At 41.1% G+C, this 16,907-nt stretch overlaps 1 protein-coding gene across 6 annotated transcripts in view; it reads left to right on the plus strand.

Annotated features, from left to right (window-relative positions):
* The window catches only part of LOC122864108 (retinoic acid receptor beta-like), a 202,477-nt gene that overhangs the window by 129,289 nt on the left and 56,281 nt on the right, over positions 1–16,907 (plus strand). For all 6 annotated transcript variants that reach the window (XM_044171207.1, XM_044171206.1, XM_044171209.1 and 3 more), the window contains one exon: positions 1,982–2,130. In XM_044171207.1, coding sequence (XP_044027142.1) covers positions 1,982–2,130 — 149 coding nt within the window. The remainder of the gene's footprint in view (positions 1–1,981; positions 2,131–16,907) is intronic.

Raw genomic sequence — 16,907 nt, forward strand, 5'->3', positions numbered from 1 at the left:
GTTGTTTAAAGAATGGAGAAATAATATGGCTGACTTCCCCTACTGAAGTTGTTTACTCTCAGATGAATACCACTTGAAATTCAGACCAGCAAACTTTTTCTAAATCCTAATGCAGCACCATTATGTCAGCTTTATGCAAGTCTACTTAAAGATTCTGCAGAACTTTTAAGCAGTTGATGCTGTCACTGTTTCATAACGAGTCACAGACTTCTCCTTGCTGCTCAAACTGTTCCTCAAACCCAGATAAGAGAGAGAATCAATAGATAGTGAGAGTATAAATCATCTCATTCTAATTAACCTCGGTGGTCATCTTACCTTCTCATCCCTTATTACAGAGGTAACATTTACCCTCACATGCAGGCCTGTATGTGCCGCAGACAATTTTTAAGTTCACGAGCCACTGAAGTTGCCGAATGCAAAGCTGCAAGTTTTACATTCTCGAAAAGTCACACAGGGTGACTGTAGCGGAAGAGTAGTTTAAACCGCCAGGGAATTCCATGCAAGGACGAGGGTCCAGTAATTATAAGAGCGTGTCCTTTACCATCAGTAATTGAGTTTACTCTGAAGAAGTACAGAAGAAAGTAATCTAATCAGCAGAGATGCTGGAGAGACTGTTCTCCATTTTCTGTGCAGACAGGTTGTGTGCATGTGGACAGCAGTTTGGTCTCTGCATAGATTCAAAGTCTTGTACATTTTCATTTGAAGGTGCTAAGTGTGTTATGATTCTTGAAGTACTGTTAGTGCTTTTGTATCTGCAAAGTACGAGCACATCTCCCCTAAACACTTCTGTTTGCTGTCTCCTACCTGCTTTAAGGCGGATTGTAGAGATACTGCACACTTTTCGACACTAGTAGCACATTTACACACAGTCCTCCAACAGGTTTCATGCCACTCCACTGATCGACCGGTGGTGGCGGTAAGAGGCATAGCAATGTGCCAAAAAAAGACAGTGAAGTGGATCATTGCTAGCAAGCAAACATGGATGTAAACAATTAAACTGGCTTTGCAAATATGAGGAAGGAAGTGCATTCAACAGGTACACACAACAGGTTTTGATGAGAAACGCTGAATGTAAACTTTGGTTCATTTACAAGAAAATTTGGAAAAAAGGGCACCTTAAGATAAAGAGATAGAAAAAGCCACACCAGCGGCTCTGTGCGGCTGTACAGCTGTGCTTTGAGCTAAATGCTAACGTCAGCATGCTAACATATGCGCTCAATGGCAATGCAAACAAGTTTAGCAGGTAACGTTTACCAAGTTCACCATCTTAGTTTAGTGTTAGCATGCTAACTTTCGCAAATTATCAAAACAGGTTTAAATATCATTAGTTTTGTAGGTATTTGGTCATAAACCAAACCAAGTATTGGACAAAGTTAAAATTGTAACCTGATAATGACATCAAAAACAATTCAGAGGACCACTAAAGTTATTACAATTGATCCTGGGGGAAACATGAATTATCAAATGTCATGGCAATCCATCCAATATTTGCTTAGATTTCCCCCTCGACCAAACTGGTGGACCTGCCAACCGACTGACTGAGCAATCTACCGACCATTACCATCCCTAGAACCGATAGCATGGCTAAAAGATTTGGATGACTCAACCCTCTAAGACCAAAGGAAGGTTTTCTGAACTGCTATTATTACTAGTATTGCCAAGATTTACAGAGAATTTCCTTTCCCCCTTTGACAACGGCACTTGTACACTTCCATTAGACTGCAAATATGAGACTACATTTACATTTAGTTTCACATTAATCAGACCGCTTGAACCGGGACAAGAGGGTGTATCTGTGGTAGTTGGGAGCACCTTCTCATTAGTAACAACTATGTATAAGAGGCAGTTTTCAATCATGTCTTGTTTCCTGGTTTTAAATGTAAATGTCCTTTTCTAGTTCCGGATGTCTACATGAATCATTCAGTCATTTTATAAACAAGCCTCTTCATCTTCTTTCTTCTCTTGTTTGCATTCCTTGCAGCCATTGAAACGCAGAGCACCAGTTCTGAGGAGCTCGTCCCCAGCCCGCCGTCCCCGCCACCCCCTCCCAGAGTCTACAAGCCCTGCTTCGTCTGCCAGGACAAGTCCTCTGGATACCACTATGGTGTCAGTGCTTGTGAGGGCTGCAAGGTAGGACTTCTGTACCTCCTCAGACTAGAACAGGGATCAGACTAAGCGATATCAACCCAATAATAGCCCGACCCGACAGAGGTAGGGCGTCAGGAACGGAAATGGGCGCGACAATTGATCGTGTTATCCCACTTAGTGTATCATAGTGGACGACAACTGACGCTGTATCTGGGACGCCTCACCACTTCCCGACAAAATTTTTTTTGCCTTCCACGACAAATTCCATGACAGGTTCCATGACACTGACCGATAGGAGCACAGAGCGCTCTTCCGCTCACTACTGTAAACATGGTGAGGTGAAAGAGGAATGATGTTGTTAGTGCTGCTAGGTGGAACTGTGAAGCAGAGGAATGGTCACAGTCGCTTTTTCTTTCTTTTTCTAGGCTTTTTCCAAACACAAGACAGCCGGTGTTATACACACCGCTTCGGACGGCATTGTTCGTTTACGTTCTTGTTCCCGGAAGTCGGTCTGTAGCACCTCCTTCCCAATGACATCATGCACGTCATTACAGAGCTATGATTGGTCGGGTGACCGATGTCTCTTGGCCAAGTCACGGCAAGAATTTATGACTCTATGTTTGCCTAATCTGACACGGCGACCATTTTAACAGACAAAAATATCGTGCAGTCTGAACCTGGCATAAGTGACATGCTGTGTTTTCTCTCTGTGACGCTGAGAAAAGGGCATTTTCACACATTTAGCCTTTAGATAGTCTAGTGGCTCAGTGAAACGAGCCCATTCATACGTGGTTTTCATTTCATTATTGGTTTCATTGTTGACCTTGGAAATAGTACTTTGACAAAACAAACAATCCCAACTTGAGGCTAGCTTTTTTGAAGCTTTCCAAGCTTTTTCAAGTGTACCGTGAGTTAGAATTGTTTTGTCAAACTACTATTTCCAAGTGCAACAATGAACTTCTGTGCTTAACTTTTGAGTCAGCATGGACAAGAGGTCCTAAAAGGTGCTATGGAGGAACTCACAACACCTACTGAACTCCTATTGAACACATCCATTTCATGACGACGATGACCATGTAGTACAGTTAAAGAAAAAGCTAGTACGTGGACCTTGAGTTTGGGTTGTTTTGTCAAATGTTGTCAAACAATCTGACAAGTTTATTTTTCAACTGTCAATGTCACATTTTCAATTTAAGGGATCCTTTTTAAAATGCTTGTTTATGTTACTTATTTATATTAAAAAATTATTGGCTGATAAATCATTATGTGAGTCTCAAATATTGATATTGGTAGTGGCCTCAAACTCCAGTATCAGTTTGGCTATTCTGTTATTAATGACACGAATAGTTTTACATTTATTTGAATTAACATCAAAACTGAATAAGAGCATGTAACAAAATGGAACAGACATGTCTGGACATGTTAGTGAAAAATAGTCTCAGTTCTTTAGTGAAGGGTCACAAAAAAAAAAACATATTTTCTCACATACCTCTGGGGGTAATTAGTCATCCAGATATGTTTGATTTTATTTGAGCAGGTTTTTAAATGCCTTGAGCACCACCAACTTAATTCCATTTACCTCAGTTGTACTGGGGTAGCTGCAGAAAACCTAGACAAAAATAGTACCAAACTATCAAATACCAAAACTAACCTGCAGGACTAAAAAGTAGAGCTAAGTGAGAAAATGTGTTTTTGTTGTAATTTGGGTTAACTGTTTCTTTAAGACAGGACAGTACCTCCTCTCAGTCTCAGCCTGCCATTCTCAAATGTTCTACTTTTAGAAATTCATCTGCCCTGCCAGCACTTGTCTGTCTTCTCCCACTTACAGCAGCTGTTGCTAGGCAACAGTTCACGCCCGCTTGCACATAGATATATATATATATATATATATATATATATAAAAAACATTCAATGGGCCAGTCAGGCTGCTAAGTAAACTGTACATTTAAAAGCATAATTAAATAATTCTGTAACATGTTACATGTAAAACAGCTGAAAGTTAAAAAGTAAAGCTTTACATTACTTAGTGGGAAACGTAAAGGATTACAGTAATACCCTCTAGAGAATTACACACGTATTCCATGCAGACAGCCTGTATAATCCCTTCCCAGGCGATGCCATTTTCTCCCATGCTGCCAGACTGTGTTGTGATGTCCTCTCTCCTTCCTGCCTCTGTAATTGAGGCAGTGGTATGCTAGGAATCCTTTGGAGTTTTTGGCCCAGAGGGAGGTGGTGATCAGCTCACTCACTAGGCTCTGGGTCAAACGAAGTTCTCCGCGGACTCCCATGCCGTTTATGTGCCAATATCAGCCTCGTCGTAAACGCCTGTCATGACCTCTGACCTCGCCGCGCTGGCCTTCGTTTAAGGGAAACCCACTAAAAAAAAATTATGGAATTAATCTGCGCTGTTCATGAATTAAATAGTGCAGTGTGTACACAACAGCTTAGTTTAGGCACATACACACTGACAGATACGTGGAGAATCATCACATCACTGGATCACATGGCTTGGGACTGAGCATCCTGAGTGCAGCTCGTGCTTCCCTAATGACAGATGCAGACAGTGAATAAAGTGAAATCACTGTCAGAGTGCTTCTGAGAATACAGACAATATGGCAGAGTTTCATCCGCTCACGCTGCAGAGCGCTGATGTAAAAATAGTTCAATTCATGGCAGAATGGCCTTGATTTTTGTAACATCTTGACTCAAGAGGATTAAGCAGCGGATTATAGTTTTTTTTTTTTTTTTTTCCTGTGTTGTATTTCTGTCTCCATAGCGAAGGCGCTGTTGTCTGCGGTGCGAGGGGCAAGCCCCTTCTTTTGGATAGATGCAGCCAAGCATGCTGTACAGCTGTAGGCTTTTAGCCAACAAGAAGAACCTTTTAGTGGCCAGTGAATGTGCCAATTAGAGCCGCAAATAGACTCAAAGACAGACAGACAGAGTGTGTGCTTTGTAGGCTAGGTCAATGCGCGTGCACTGACGGCCAGTCCCAGCTCTGTAAATAACTGTTTTAGTAATGAGTGTCCAAACATTTGTTAATTTTCTCAGCACTCACAGAAACATCTAATCGTTAATGTGAATTTAAGACTAATGCAGAGTTTTGAGGTTTTCCCAGAAATGGCAGTAATCCAGGTTTATATCAATAAATATTTTTTTATATACAGCCACCAGACGATATCAGTAATATCCGAAGACATGCGACAGTTAGAAAAACTATTTTACTAACATCAGTTTATTTTAAATTTCCCTACTCACTAGAAATCACATCATTCAACATAAACTGACTTATTTATTTCAGTGAATACTGAATTGTGTTGTATTAATTCTGATGAATATTTGTACTACATTGGACAAATAAGTGAAGTAGTTAAGATGCAGTACAAACTCATATTTCTTTAGTTGAGTTTGTAGAACAGGGCTGTGTCTGAAATCACTCCCTTGTTCAGTCACTCACTACTCGCTGTTTAACACTCAGTAGTTTACTCTGTAGTGAGCAGTATATTGAAATTTCGGTCATCATAATTTTTGCGTCATCACTGATAACTGTAAAATGCGGGACTGTTAGCAGAAAGGCGGGTACATGCCATACACTCTTTGGTTCCATTGTGGTAATTTTGGTGGCACTATACAGAGCACACATTTCACAATTCAGACACTGAAATGAAACGGTGGACAGTAAAAATAGTGCAATGCACAGTTGATAGGGGGTGCTTTCCCTTCAGCTGACTTGGCTTTTGAGTTCCCTGACTGACGTCTTAGCTCCTTCCAGCCGGGATACGAGGCAGAGACGCGAGGATGGAGGAACTGTATTCGGGGACATCCTCATCCTTTCCAGTGTAATTTTAGAAGACGTGCTTGCAGCTGAACTTTAGAAAAGAGGAAGAAAGGGAAAGCCTTTGGGCAAATGAAGAAAGAAATAAAGAAAGTTGCAAAGAATGTTTCCAATCTTTTCACAATTCAGATTCTACACACATGACATTTTGTTATTTTATGCATAAACATGAATAGAAAGAGGGCCACCGTTGGTGTTGCTATTCCTGTTTCCACAGGTAATTAATCTACAGTATCACAAATATTGTTCCTTCCACACACACCTGTGGATCCTTGCTCTAAGCTCCTCCAGGAGCCTCCTCTCTCCTCATCTCCTCCGAGACGCATTTATGGGATTGGAACATCCTCGATGACGGCGGACCTCTAACAATTTCCAGGTCACGGGCCAGAGGAAGCATGAATTGTAGTATGGAAATCGCCCAGGGAATGAGTTCGGACATAGCCCGAAGCCTTTTCACAGAAGACATTTTATGTCACAGTAGGAAAAGCACAGGTATGAATAATAAAATGAATGAAGCACTTTGAGTGGTCGGAAGACTAGAGAGGCGCTTTACAAGTACAGTCCATTTACCATTTACCATGATGGCTGAATTTCATTTAGCTGCATCAGTTTCAGGGTTCTGGTATTCACGCTGGCTCATTGTCATGTAAAAATGTCCATATAGTTTTCCTTCTGTTATAGAGTGGTGATGTCCATTGACTGATTGACTGTTGGAGTGAAAAAGCTAGGACTGCAACTCATGGTTAAAGTAATTTTTCAAGCAGACAAATGACAAAAATTCCCTGGTTCCAGCTTCTCACGTGTTAATATCCCCTACTTTACTTGGTTTTCAGTGACAGTAAACTGAATGTCTTTGGGCTTTGGACTGTTGGTCCAACAAAACAAGACATTTGAAGGTGCGCTCTGGGAAATCGTGATGAGCATTTTTCATGATTTTCTTTTTTGTAGTTGTTGTTTTGTTTTTCAAACACAAATCACGCAGCACTACGAATACAGGCTGTTTTCTGAGTAGGACCTTATGAAGTCCCAGGGTCATTCACATCCATTATCAGTCACGTAGGGCTGATACAGTCCTTTCCATTATCAACAAGTTCTTTAACCAGTTCTGAATGTTAAAACAGTTACATTTACAGTATATTTCTTTCCATTCCATTAGTGTTATCTGCTTGGCTGACAGGCAAGCCAGTCTTTTTATTTTGTTTTTCATTATGTATCATTTATTATATGTTTTAGACCAAATGTTTATTTGATTAATGTTTTTTTTTTCTTCCAAATAACGGAATAATCCCTAAAACAGAGAAAACAGCAAAACTTCACATTTGAGAAGCTGGAACCAGAGAATGTTTGGTATTTTTAGATGATAAAGGACTTAAACAATGAATCGATTATTAATTTGATCGAAATGCACAAACAGCAACAGGAAAACAGCATTAATGCTGTAGTTAGTAGTGGCACACAGCAGTGTTTGGTTCTAGCCTGACTGAGTTAGTGTGTTGCCCGGCCTCAGCAGATTTGCCGTGTGGACAGAGCTGATTTGAATTGTTAAAACAGAGTGCAGGCATATGGGCCTCCAGAAGCACATGCATATGCAACAGATGACCCAAAGTCAAAAAATCCTCCAAAGTCAAGGCAGCCTTGACATTCAGTCACCCCTGCACTTCCTGGACACATGAAAACTCCACAAAATGTCCCAGGTATGGCACCTTCTTAAAGATGCCAGAAAGAATCTGATTCGAGTTCCTGTAACTTTATCTGAACATGATGTAACGGACTTCCTCTGCTGTTCATCCAGTGACAAACACATGACGAAAAAGTTCAGTATAAGTAACATTCTAGACATTTGGCTTTCCAAGCATGAGTAACTGCTGGCTATCAGATATCTGTCTACCTGTTAATCCTTGTATTTTGGCACAACTTCCTGCAGTTAATGTTTCACTACTAATCAAGTGCACCAGAGTTCTCACTGAAGAGGAAACTTAAGGGCTGCTGCAGACAAATTACAAAAAAATCATCTAATTCAGCAATTCAACTCTTTCCAGTAACAGTATCCCTGTCCACAGAACACACTGCCGACAGATTTCATTTCATTTCTTCGTCAGAAAGTTGTTCTGAAAACACAGTAAGGGCTGTTGAAAAGGACTTTGTTCCTTAAATGTGCTGGCAATTTGACATGTTGGTCTTCCATCTGAATAAAAGTCACATCTGAATAAAAATAACAATGCTAATCTGAGTAGGTCGGACCTAGAAACACTTTAAGCATGGCACAAGTCTGAACTGAATGTCGTCAGGTTGATGTAGCGGTCACAGCAGCAAGGTTATATAAAAGTGTAAGAGAAGTAATAGTGGGTTTAACAGTGATGTTCAGTTGTTGTGATGAGCCCACAGAGAATCAGCACCTGACTCTACTGTTCCCCTCAGTTCCACAGAGTTTTATTGCCTCTTTCAGCTCATTGTTTTGGTTTTACTACCCACAACTTTACTGTTTTGGTTGAGTCTCACCACTCTCATCAACCATGTTTCCAGCAGCAGCAGCAGCTCCGATAAACCCACTGCACATTTCCTGCCCAGCACCAAACAGCTGACAGACAAAGTCAGCAACTAGCTGGTGAACACAGTGGAGCTTAAATGTAGTGGAGCTAAAGAGAGAGATATTTTGGAGACCAACAACAGAGCTAAAGGAGAGCGGATACTGGACTTACATTCATCAAGTGGACAGAAATACGACTCCAAATGAATGATATTGTTGCTCGGTAACTTCTGGATGTGTAATTAGGCAACTGTTTGCCAACAAGTTGCTAACTTCACAAGCAGGTAATATGTCTTGTCCTGCTGTCCCAAGTGGCCAAAACAGACAAACAAACAAAAAAAATCAATTAAGGCAGCTTTAAACATGTGTTTTGTTCAACTTCTTAAGAGCACTGTCATAAATTGATCACTTAATTATAATCTCACTGAAAATAAAATCAGTTGAATGAATTGCAAAACACTGTGAATGGGCACATTTTAAGTAGTTGAGGAGATTCTTCTTATGTCAGAGAGAGAGAACTGTTTTTTTTTTTTTTTTTTACAACTTGATAAAATTATGAATATCCAGCAAAACACTTTATACACTCCATGTGAGCAAATAGAAATTAGTCCCAGCATTAACATCTTGTAATTATGAGCTTGTGCACTGTAAATGATGAAACTGATGAGAACATTTATCAGGAGGTTCACTGGTGAGCGAAGGGGCTTGTGTCCGACGCATTCGGGATGTCTGAAAAGTGCTTATATGTCATTTTTTAATGCTCACCTCCATTGTATTGAGGTGAAGATAGAAATGTCAGAGGCAGATATGTTAAAACCTTGACAAATTAAACCAGAACTATCTGTATGACTAACTATCACTAGAGGTTAGGGGATAGAATGGATGCATAACAGTTTAAAAAATGACATTGTTTTGCATAAGCCCTGAAATGTCCATAAAAGAAAGACGGCTTGAATCTGTACGCATGTCGTCAGCGCTGACAGGCCTTTAGGGACGAAGACAAAACTTTGAGCTGGGAACAGTCCTCCCCCTCTCTCTTTTACTTGTTTGGTCTTGAGGCGTTGACGCAGCGGGATTAGTTTGATGGAACTGGTTTGACAAGCGGGAGACCATAACCTCTTTGAATAAAACACAATTCAGAATGCTCACATTGGAAAGAAAACACTCCTCTATCTGAACCACCAGCCTTCTCTGCTTTCTGTTTTTCCACCTCAAACCCACGGGCAGGGATGGAATGCATCAATAAACTCACCTAAATTCATCTACGAATCTGATTTCTTAACAAAGAATTCTTTTGATAGAATGTTTCATTATTCTCAGAAAACACATGTAGCGCTTGAAGCATTTCAGCGTATTTGATGAGGTTGATGTGCTTGCATGATTCTTGCAATTTTTGGCTTGTATCCACATGGTTGAAACCACTTATTGTAAGTCACTTTAGATAAAAGCGCCCATGACTTGCCCACGGACATTCAGCTTACTTTCTAGTTTGCCCAGACATGCTGCTGTTGTGATGTTAGCTACAGTAGCAGGAGAGTTGTGAGTATCGCTGTCTGGAGCTGCTGTGCTGGCTCTGGGAAACCGTCTCGTCCTCTCTGGCTGTTAGCTTCACAGCAGCAGCTGTAGCGACAGTCTGCTAACCCACAACCTAGCTAAGCTAACCCACAACCTAGCTGACGTTAGTTACATTACTTGCTGTGTTGCTGTTCGCTCTATATCATGGTATTTGTTATGGTATTGGATTTCTCCAGAATCACATACACCACCTTTAAGTCAAGGAATTGACCATTTTTAACAAATGGTTTTACAGTTGAATTTGGTGGAAAAGACTCTGCTCTTTGAAACTTTATCCAACAGAAAAAGTTCTGAAACAAACTAACTTGTTTGGTTTGGAGATTTGCTAGTTGGCCGCTGTTCTGCAAATGATTCACAATATAAAGTTGGAATCTTTTGGAATAGCTCTCTTTTGTGAGGAAAGCACAGATGGTAATTTACCGTTAAATCCCGGTGTGGTAAGCACAATGTTAGAGAGGTGTGAGTATGATCCTGCATGATGATGCAAGTGAACACAACCTATTGAAAACATGGAGGGTGCTTTTGCCTCCACAATTTGTAAATATCACTGTGTATTTATTTTGGTCTCTAATTTTTATCGTTTATTTCATTGCAAAGGCCTTTTGCCTGTACTACCCAGAAGCAGCTCTGAGCCTATTTGATTACGTGTCAAGTCAGAAGCCTGTTTCACAAAGATGTTTTAGACTGGTCTGCAGTGTTAGTCTAATGCAAGTTCGACAGTTTCACAACAATAAAGACTGACTTATTTTAAGCCTAAAAAGTTAGGCACCTCACCCTCGGGCTAACTCTGAACTAAGAGTCATGTTTCCATGGTAACAGTCAGTGACAAAACAGCAACCCATGGCTCATAATTTAGTGTTTTCTAACAACGCTGTGGAGCGTTTCATGAGAAGGGAAAGAGTTTTTAGAGAGCACAGTAACCTGTTGGAAATATGCATTTGATACTGGAAGTTTTTTGTATTGTTACCACACTGTGTAACACTTTATTTGGATAGTCTTCCAACAGATAGTTTATAGAGTATTTGTAACATTTCAGCAGCTTATTAGTTGAGATTCAACTGTTTCACAAATAAAACCGTTTTCTGATATTACACCACTGTGGTTAAGATTTGGTTAGATTTGGGCCCAAAAAAATATCTTGGTTAGGGTACGTTGATGAATTGTCACATATACTCTATTGATAATCTGTTAAACATCGACAGACAAAGCGAAACAGTTGAAATGTTACAAATATATATAAACTGTCTGTAGGCGGACTATCCAAATAAAGTGTTACCACGCTCTTTGCTGAATCCACCCGGTAAAATGTCCTCCTTCCAGAAAACAAACATTTTCTGCTGGAGTGAATGAAGCTGAGCCTCTGCCATGTTTTTTTTTGTTTGAGAAAGGTCTTAATTTACCCAGAATTCATGGCAAAGTGGTCCTACTTAAGATAGTCAAGAAGGAGACAGCTTTGTGCATTGGATGAACTCAGACGTCTCTCTGAAATCTGACTTTTAGTTTGATAATCCATACAGTAGTCAAAGTCTGTCTTTGTGAAACTGGCCACAGGTCAGGTCACGAGTCCTATACTGACAGGTCAGGTCTGGAATTGGTTTATTGTGGATAACGGGTAGGTTCTGGTGTTTGAGTTTGTGTGGCGTTAATGTGTTGTTGATGTAGGTCTTCTGTTGTGGAAGCACTGCGCACAGCGTGAACCCCACCCCCGCCTGAACCCCCCTCTACAATCGGGTATTTTGCACACTGGTTTTGAGATATCCTGCTGACTAACAGACAAACACAAAAACAGGACTAAAAATAAAACCTCTTTGGTGTAACAATGCATTATGCAGGAGTCAATAAATCTGGTAACAAGATTGCATATGCATATTTCTGCTTCCGTGGATACTCTGGTTTTGGGATCTGCACCACATACAGTATTTGCTTTAGTTTTCTGTATCTGGCCCTGGGTTTAATACAAATAGTATATATATATATATATATATATATATATATATATATATATATATATAGGTTTAATCAGTAGGAAAATGCACATTCTGTTTTTATTAACAGAAAAAATCGAATTGTTTCTCTTTCTCTGGTTGTTTGCCGTATGTTGGTCGCTCATAGTTATCCTTCCTGTTTATTTCCCACTACACTCCTTCCTACATACACTTGGCCCAGCAGCACCCTACTCAAATCTCATAAGCCTCCTCCTCCCATGTGCTTTTCATATCTTTATTTACTCCCCGCTGTCCGCTGCTGTTGCAGGACGGCGATGATGAAGAGCCCAGTTGAGTTGACAGTTTACTGCAGAGATAGAGAGCGAAAATAGGACATGGATCTGCCGGGCCCTTTCTCTGCCTATGTTCAGCCTGTCACCATAATCTATACAGCTCCCCCCGGAGCTAACACACACTCCATAATGTGATTTGTCAACGTTGTACAACATAAAAGAAGCCCAAGCACTAATAGACAGAGAAAAATCAAACAAAGAGGGTCAACGCCGCAGAGGTGTGACGGGAAATAGATATGATTGTTATGCCACAACATCTTTCTCCTCTCCCTGCAGTGCAATCTGCTGTTCAACTGCTGATACCGCCTCGTGTCTTTTTCAGTCATCAGCAGACGGCCAGTTAAAAGGAGCGACTTGATTTTTGTGTGTGTGTTGTGTGTATTTCCTGGAGTGTACCTGTGTTTGGACAGAGCTCAGGTTGTGTGAAGCAAAGTAACAGTATGGGAAGTTTCACATACTGCTGTGGAGGGTGATTTGCAGTTTGAATCCTTTCTACTGTTTGTCAGGAGAATTAGCACTCGCCTGCTCAAACAAGTTTCCTAGCTGTGAATGATGGTCCTTTAGTCGTTTGGTTTTATGTGTAAGTTTGTCATTAAAAGGTACCCTGTGGAGTTTTTATTATAAACACATTTGCTTGTTTTACTTGTTAGATTTTGGTAAAATGTGGAAAAGATGCATCATTATTATTTTCTACCTCAAACCCAAATACAATTCTGAAACTACCCTTACAGGAACATCAGTGTTGAGAGCAATATCTTTCCTCACTGCGTCACCCCTGTCAGTCAAAACCTGTTCAGGTTCAAATGCCCACCAAAACCTTAGATTTAGAAGGTCGATATTAAAGGGTAACTACACCTTCAAATTCTGCTAGAACTCTTTCTCCTCAGCGTATGCTAAGCTAGGCTAACCACTTCCTGACTCCAGCTCCGTTCTTAACACACAGACATAAGCGTTGTATCAATCTACTCATTTAATTCTCAGAAAGAAAGTTAATAAGCGCATTTTTCAAAATCTCGATCTATTCCTTTAAATATTTAACTAGTAGTTTCTTCTCAACCTTACTGACAAAGTCGTTGTGGTTGTTAAGGCTTTAAAAAGGGCATTAAACGACCAACATATTTTTTTAGTACAGTTTCTTTTGGTAAATGATTGCATTGTAAGCAAAAATGATTAAAGACTGGAAGAAAAAATAATGGTATAAACGACTTGATTTTCTGATACAGTATTTTAAATCAGGAACATCCCAAGTAGTAGAACAAGTTACTGCAAGTATGTTGCAATCCAGTAAGAATTAGGAGAAAGGAAAGCAACATAATGCCAGGGTAATCAGGTAGTTAACGCCATTTGTTGTTTAGAAGCAGATGATTTAGATTTACAAACTTAGATACAAAATAACACAATTTAGAGAAGTGAGGCGAAGCAACAGGAAAGGGGGTTACGAGTGGAGCCAAATCAGAAACAAATATAACCAAAAAAAGTACTTCCTAACAACCCAGGATTACAGCTGCTTTGCTGGCTAATCACAACTAAAATTAAAACAAGACCTTTGTTGTCTGACTGCACTAACCTTACCTGTTACCAAAACAGAGGAGGCAACCACCTTGACACTTCAGATATGCATCGTGAGACAAAATGTGAAATCCTGTCAAGCTGTGGTGTTAGCTGATATTACAGTGCAAACAGCATTTGTCTTGGTTCATTTGATTTCTTAAATATAATTTCAGGATCAGGACCTTAAAACTGTGTGGAAAAGCTTGCTTGTAAAATACAGTGATACATATTACATCAAATCTCTCCTTATCTTTTAACTCTTGCTTGGAGCTGGATGTTAATGCCCTCTCCATGTTTTCCTTCCTAATGAAGTGTGAATAAGAGGGATTAGGCACAGACTCCGCTGAACCACTGTGAGGATTAGAGCTCAGTTAAAACCAGGTGCCGAATCTGGTGGAGTCGTAATGGGGATATGGATACATATACTGTCGAGAGATGTCACTAACTATATAGATATTCTATAGATATAGGCCTCAAGTAAAAAGGTGACAGGTGGTGCTGGGAGTAACTGGAACTGATGGAAGTATTCCTTGGCTGATCCACCCAGTCTCCAACCCTTTATCTGCTTGGATTTCGGGGTCCAGTAGGGGCCCCAACGTCCGTGGTTGGAATGGTCATCCCAAAAACGTTATCAGCTGGAGGTACAGCTGTGCAGTCAGTGTTTCCAGGCTACAGTCATTTGATTATTTTTTACCTGCACTCAGGTCTTCATTAGATATATCTGTATTTATATATATATGTATGTGAGCAGTCACACCATAAAATGGCACGGAAGAATTCACTCACTTCCTCAAAAATAGGTGGGCTCGAAACTTGGTGACAGTACAGTACAGTACAGTAGTGTGTACTTCTGCTCATGGTTGTAAACTAGATTGCGAGTTAACACAGTTTATTCAAGGGGATGTATTTGCTCTATTCACTGCCGGCACACGAAAGACTGCAAACCGCGCAGCATCCCTTTTGTGGAGCCGTTTTTACCCCGGCAGAGCACAGTTCTTATGGTGCTATAATGGCTTCCTCCATTTTGTACAGTTCTCTCCGTTCAAAGGATGGCACTGTCAAGATGTTTTGCTTTACCAAAGCTAAACTTTGAACGCCAGCAAATTTACTTTACGCCTGCAAGCTAACCCTCTGATCGTGGCAATTCCATTGAAATGAACTGACTTTCATTTCAATTTTTGCTGTTATAAATGCTGCTATAGCCAGGGGGCATGTCCCCTGCACTTTTTCAGAAGGCAGTATTGGACCCCTCCACTTTTTACAGTCCAAAAACTTGAAACTTGAAAACGTTATATCAAAACAGGAGAAACTGCATGCACTAGGACCACGCAGAAACAGCACCCGCTCAAGCTCCCAGTCCCCCTTCTAACTTCCCCTCCCCTCTTGCTCTCATTCAAACAGCCATCCAGAAGCTCAGCAGAAACGTTAGCAATGTCCAAACCTCCACACACAGTTTTGCGACTAGCGACAAATCTAGTGAGTTATTCAGACCATGAGGGGGAAAGTTAGAAATATAGCCTACACAAATCTACTATATTTCAGGCTAATTTATTCCCATGCATGTTACTTAGGGGAATCTCAGTCAGCGGCTCCTCTAGCAGCAGCACAGCGTCGCTCCCTCTCCTCTCACGCCGTGCGCACACAGGCAGAAGTGAGAGTGAGTTACTATGGTTACGGGGACGCTCGGTGTCTCTGTCGCTCTGAAACTTCACGACAACACAGGAGGAGGACAGGGAAGTAGACAACACAGGAGGAGAACAGGGAAGTAGACAACACAGGAGGAGAACAGGGAAGTAGACAACACAGGAGGAGAACAGGGAAGTAGACAACACAGGAGGAGGACAGGGAAGTAGACAACACAGGAGGAGAACAGGGAAGTAGACAACACAGGAGGAGAACAGGGAAGTAGACAACACAGGAGGAGAACAGGGAAGTAGACAACACAAGAGGAGGACAGGGAAGTAGACAACACAGGAGGAGGACAGGGAAGTAGACAACACAGGAGGAGAACAGGGAAGTAGACAACACAAGAGGAGGACAGGGAAGTAGACAACACAGGAGGAGGACAGGGAAGTAGACAACACAGGAGGAGAACAGGGAAGTAGACAACACAAGAGGAGGACAGGGAAGTAGACAACACAGGAGGAGGACAGGGAGGTAGACAACACAGGAGGAGGACAGGGAAGTAGACAACACAGGAGGAGGACAGGGAAATAGACAACACAGGAGGAGGACAAGGTGGGGTGGTAGAGAATATAGTTGCAGCAGACTTGATGATGAAAAGATTGTTTCGTTCACCTGCCACTAGCGAACCGACTCGTGACGACTCTTTTGGTTCTGTATTTTTTAATAGGCTAGGCTTGATTTGTAAAAGTACTTGACAGTGCCTGCAAGCTACATGGCTTGAATTTGGTGATTCTATTAAAATTTGTTTATTTGATTTGTTGAGTTTATTAGTTTGAAATTTTGCTTTTATAAGTGCTGGGGTATCGGCCCTTACCCAAATCTGTAAAAAAAAAAAAAATCTGATTTGGAAAAACTGTTAGCTAGCTAACTGTGTAGCTCATTCACTATGTGTTTGGTGATAGTACAAACTTCAATGTAGCTTGTACTGACTTTGGGCTGAGCAAAAATGACAGAATTTTCAAACCTTTACCCCAACCAAATCCTAAATGTAACCCCTTGAAGTAGTTAGGCCAAGCTATATGTCCTTACTGTGGAAACACACTACTGTGACACACTGCTGTTACTGTGTGTCCAGACCTTGCTGTGCTGGATGGGACAGGTCAGCAACAGGTCTGACTCTGTGTGGTGTGTGTTAATGTGTAAGTGAGCAGAATGGAGGCCTCCCATCAGACAACGAGAGAGCTTAAAGATGGCTTCTGATCACTATGTGGGCCCCTAGCAGGTCCGAGGCCCGAAAGACGAGCGCTGAATAGCGAGCGGCAACCTGAAGAATAGGGCCACAGTGGGGCGTCTGTGGAGGGCTGGGTGATCTGAAACCTCCTCATTCTATCCTCCGTTGTCTTTTTATGCCTCTAGCTCGGTCTCCAGTT

The sequence above is a fragment of the Siniperca chuatsi genome, linkage group LG17 (assembly GCF_020085105.1).
Source record: "Siniperca chuatsi isolate FFG_IHB_CAS linkage group LG17, ASM2008510v1, whole genome shotgun sequence".
NCBI lineage: Eukaryota > Metazoa > Chordata > Actinopteri > Centrarchiformes > Sinipercidae > Siniperca > Siniperca chuatsi.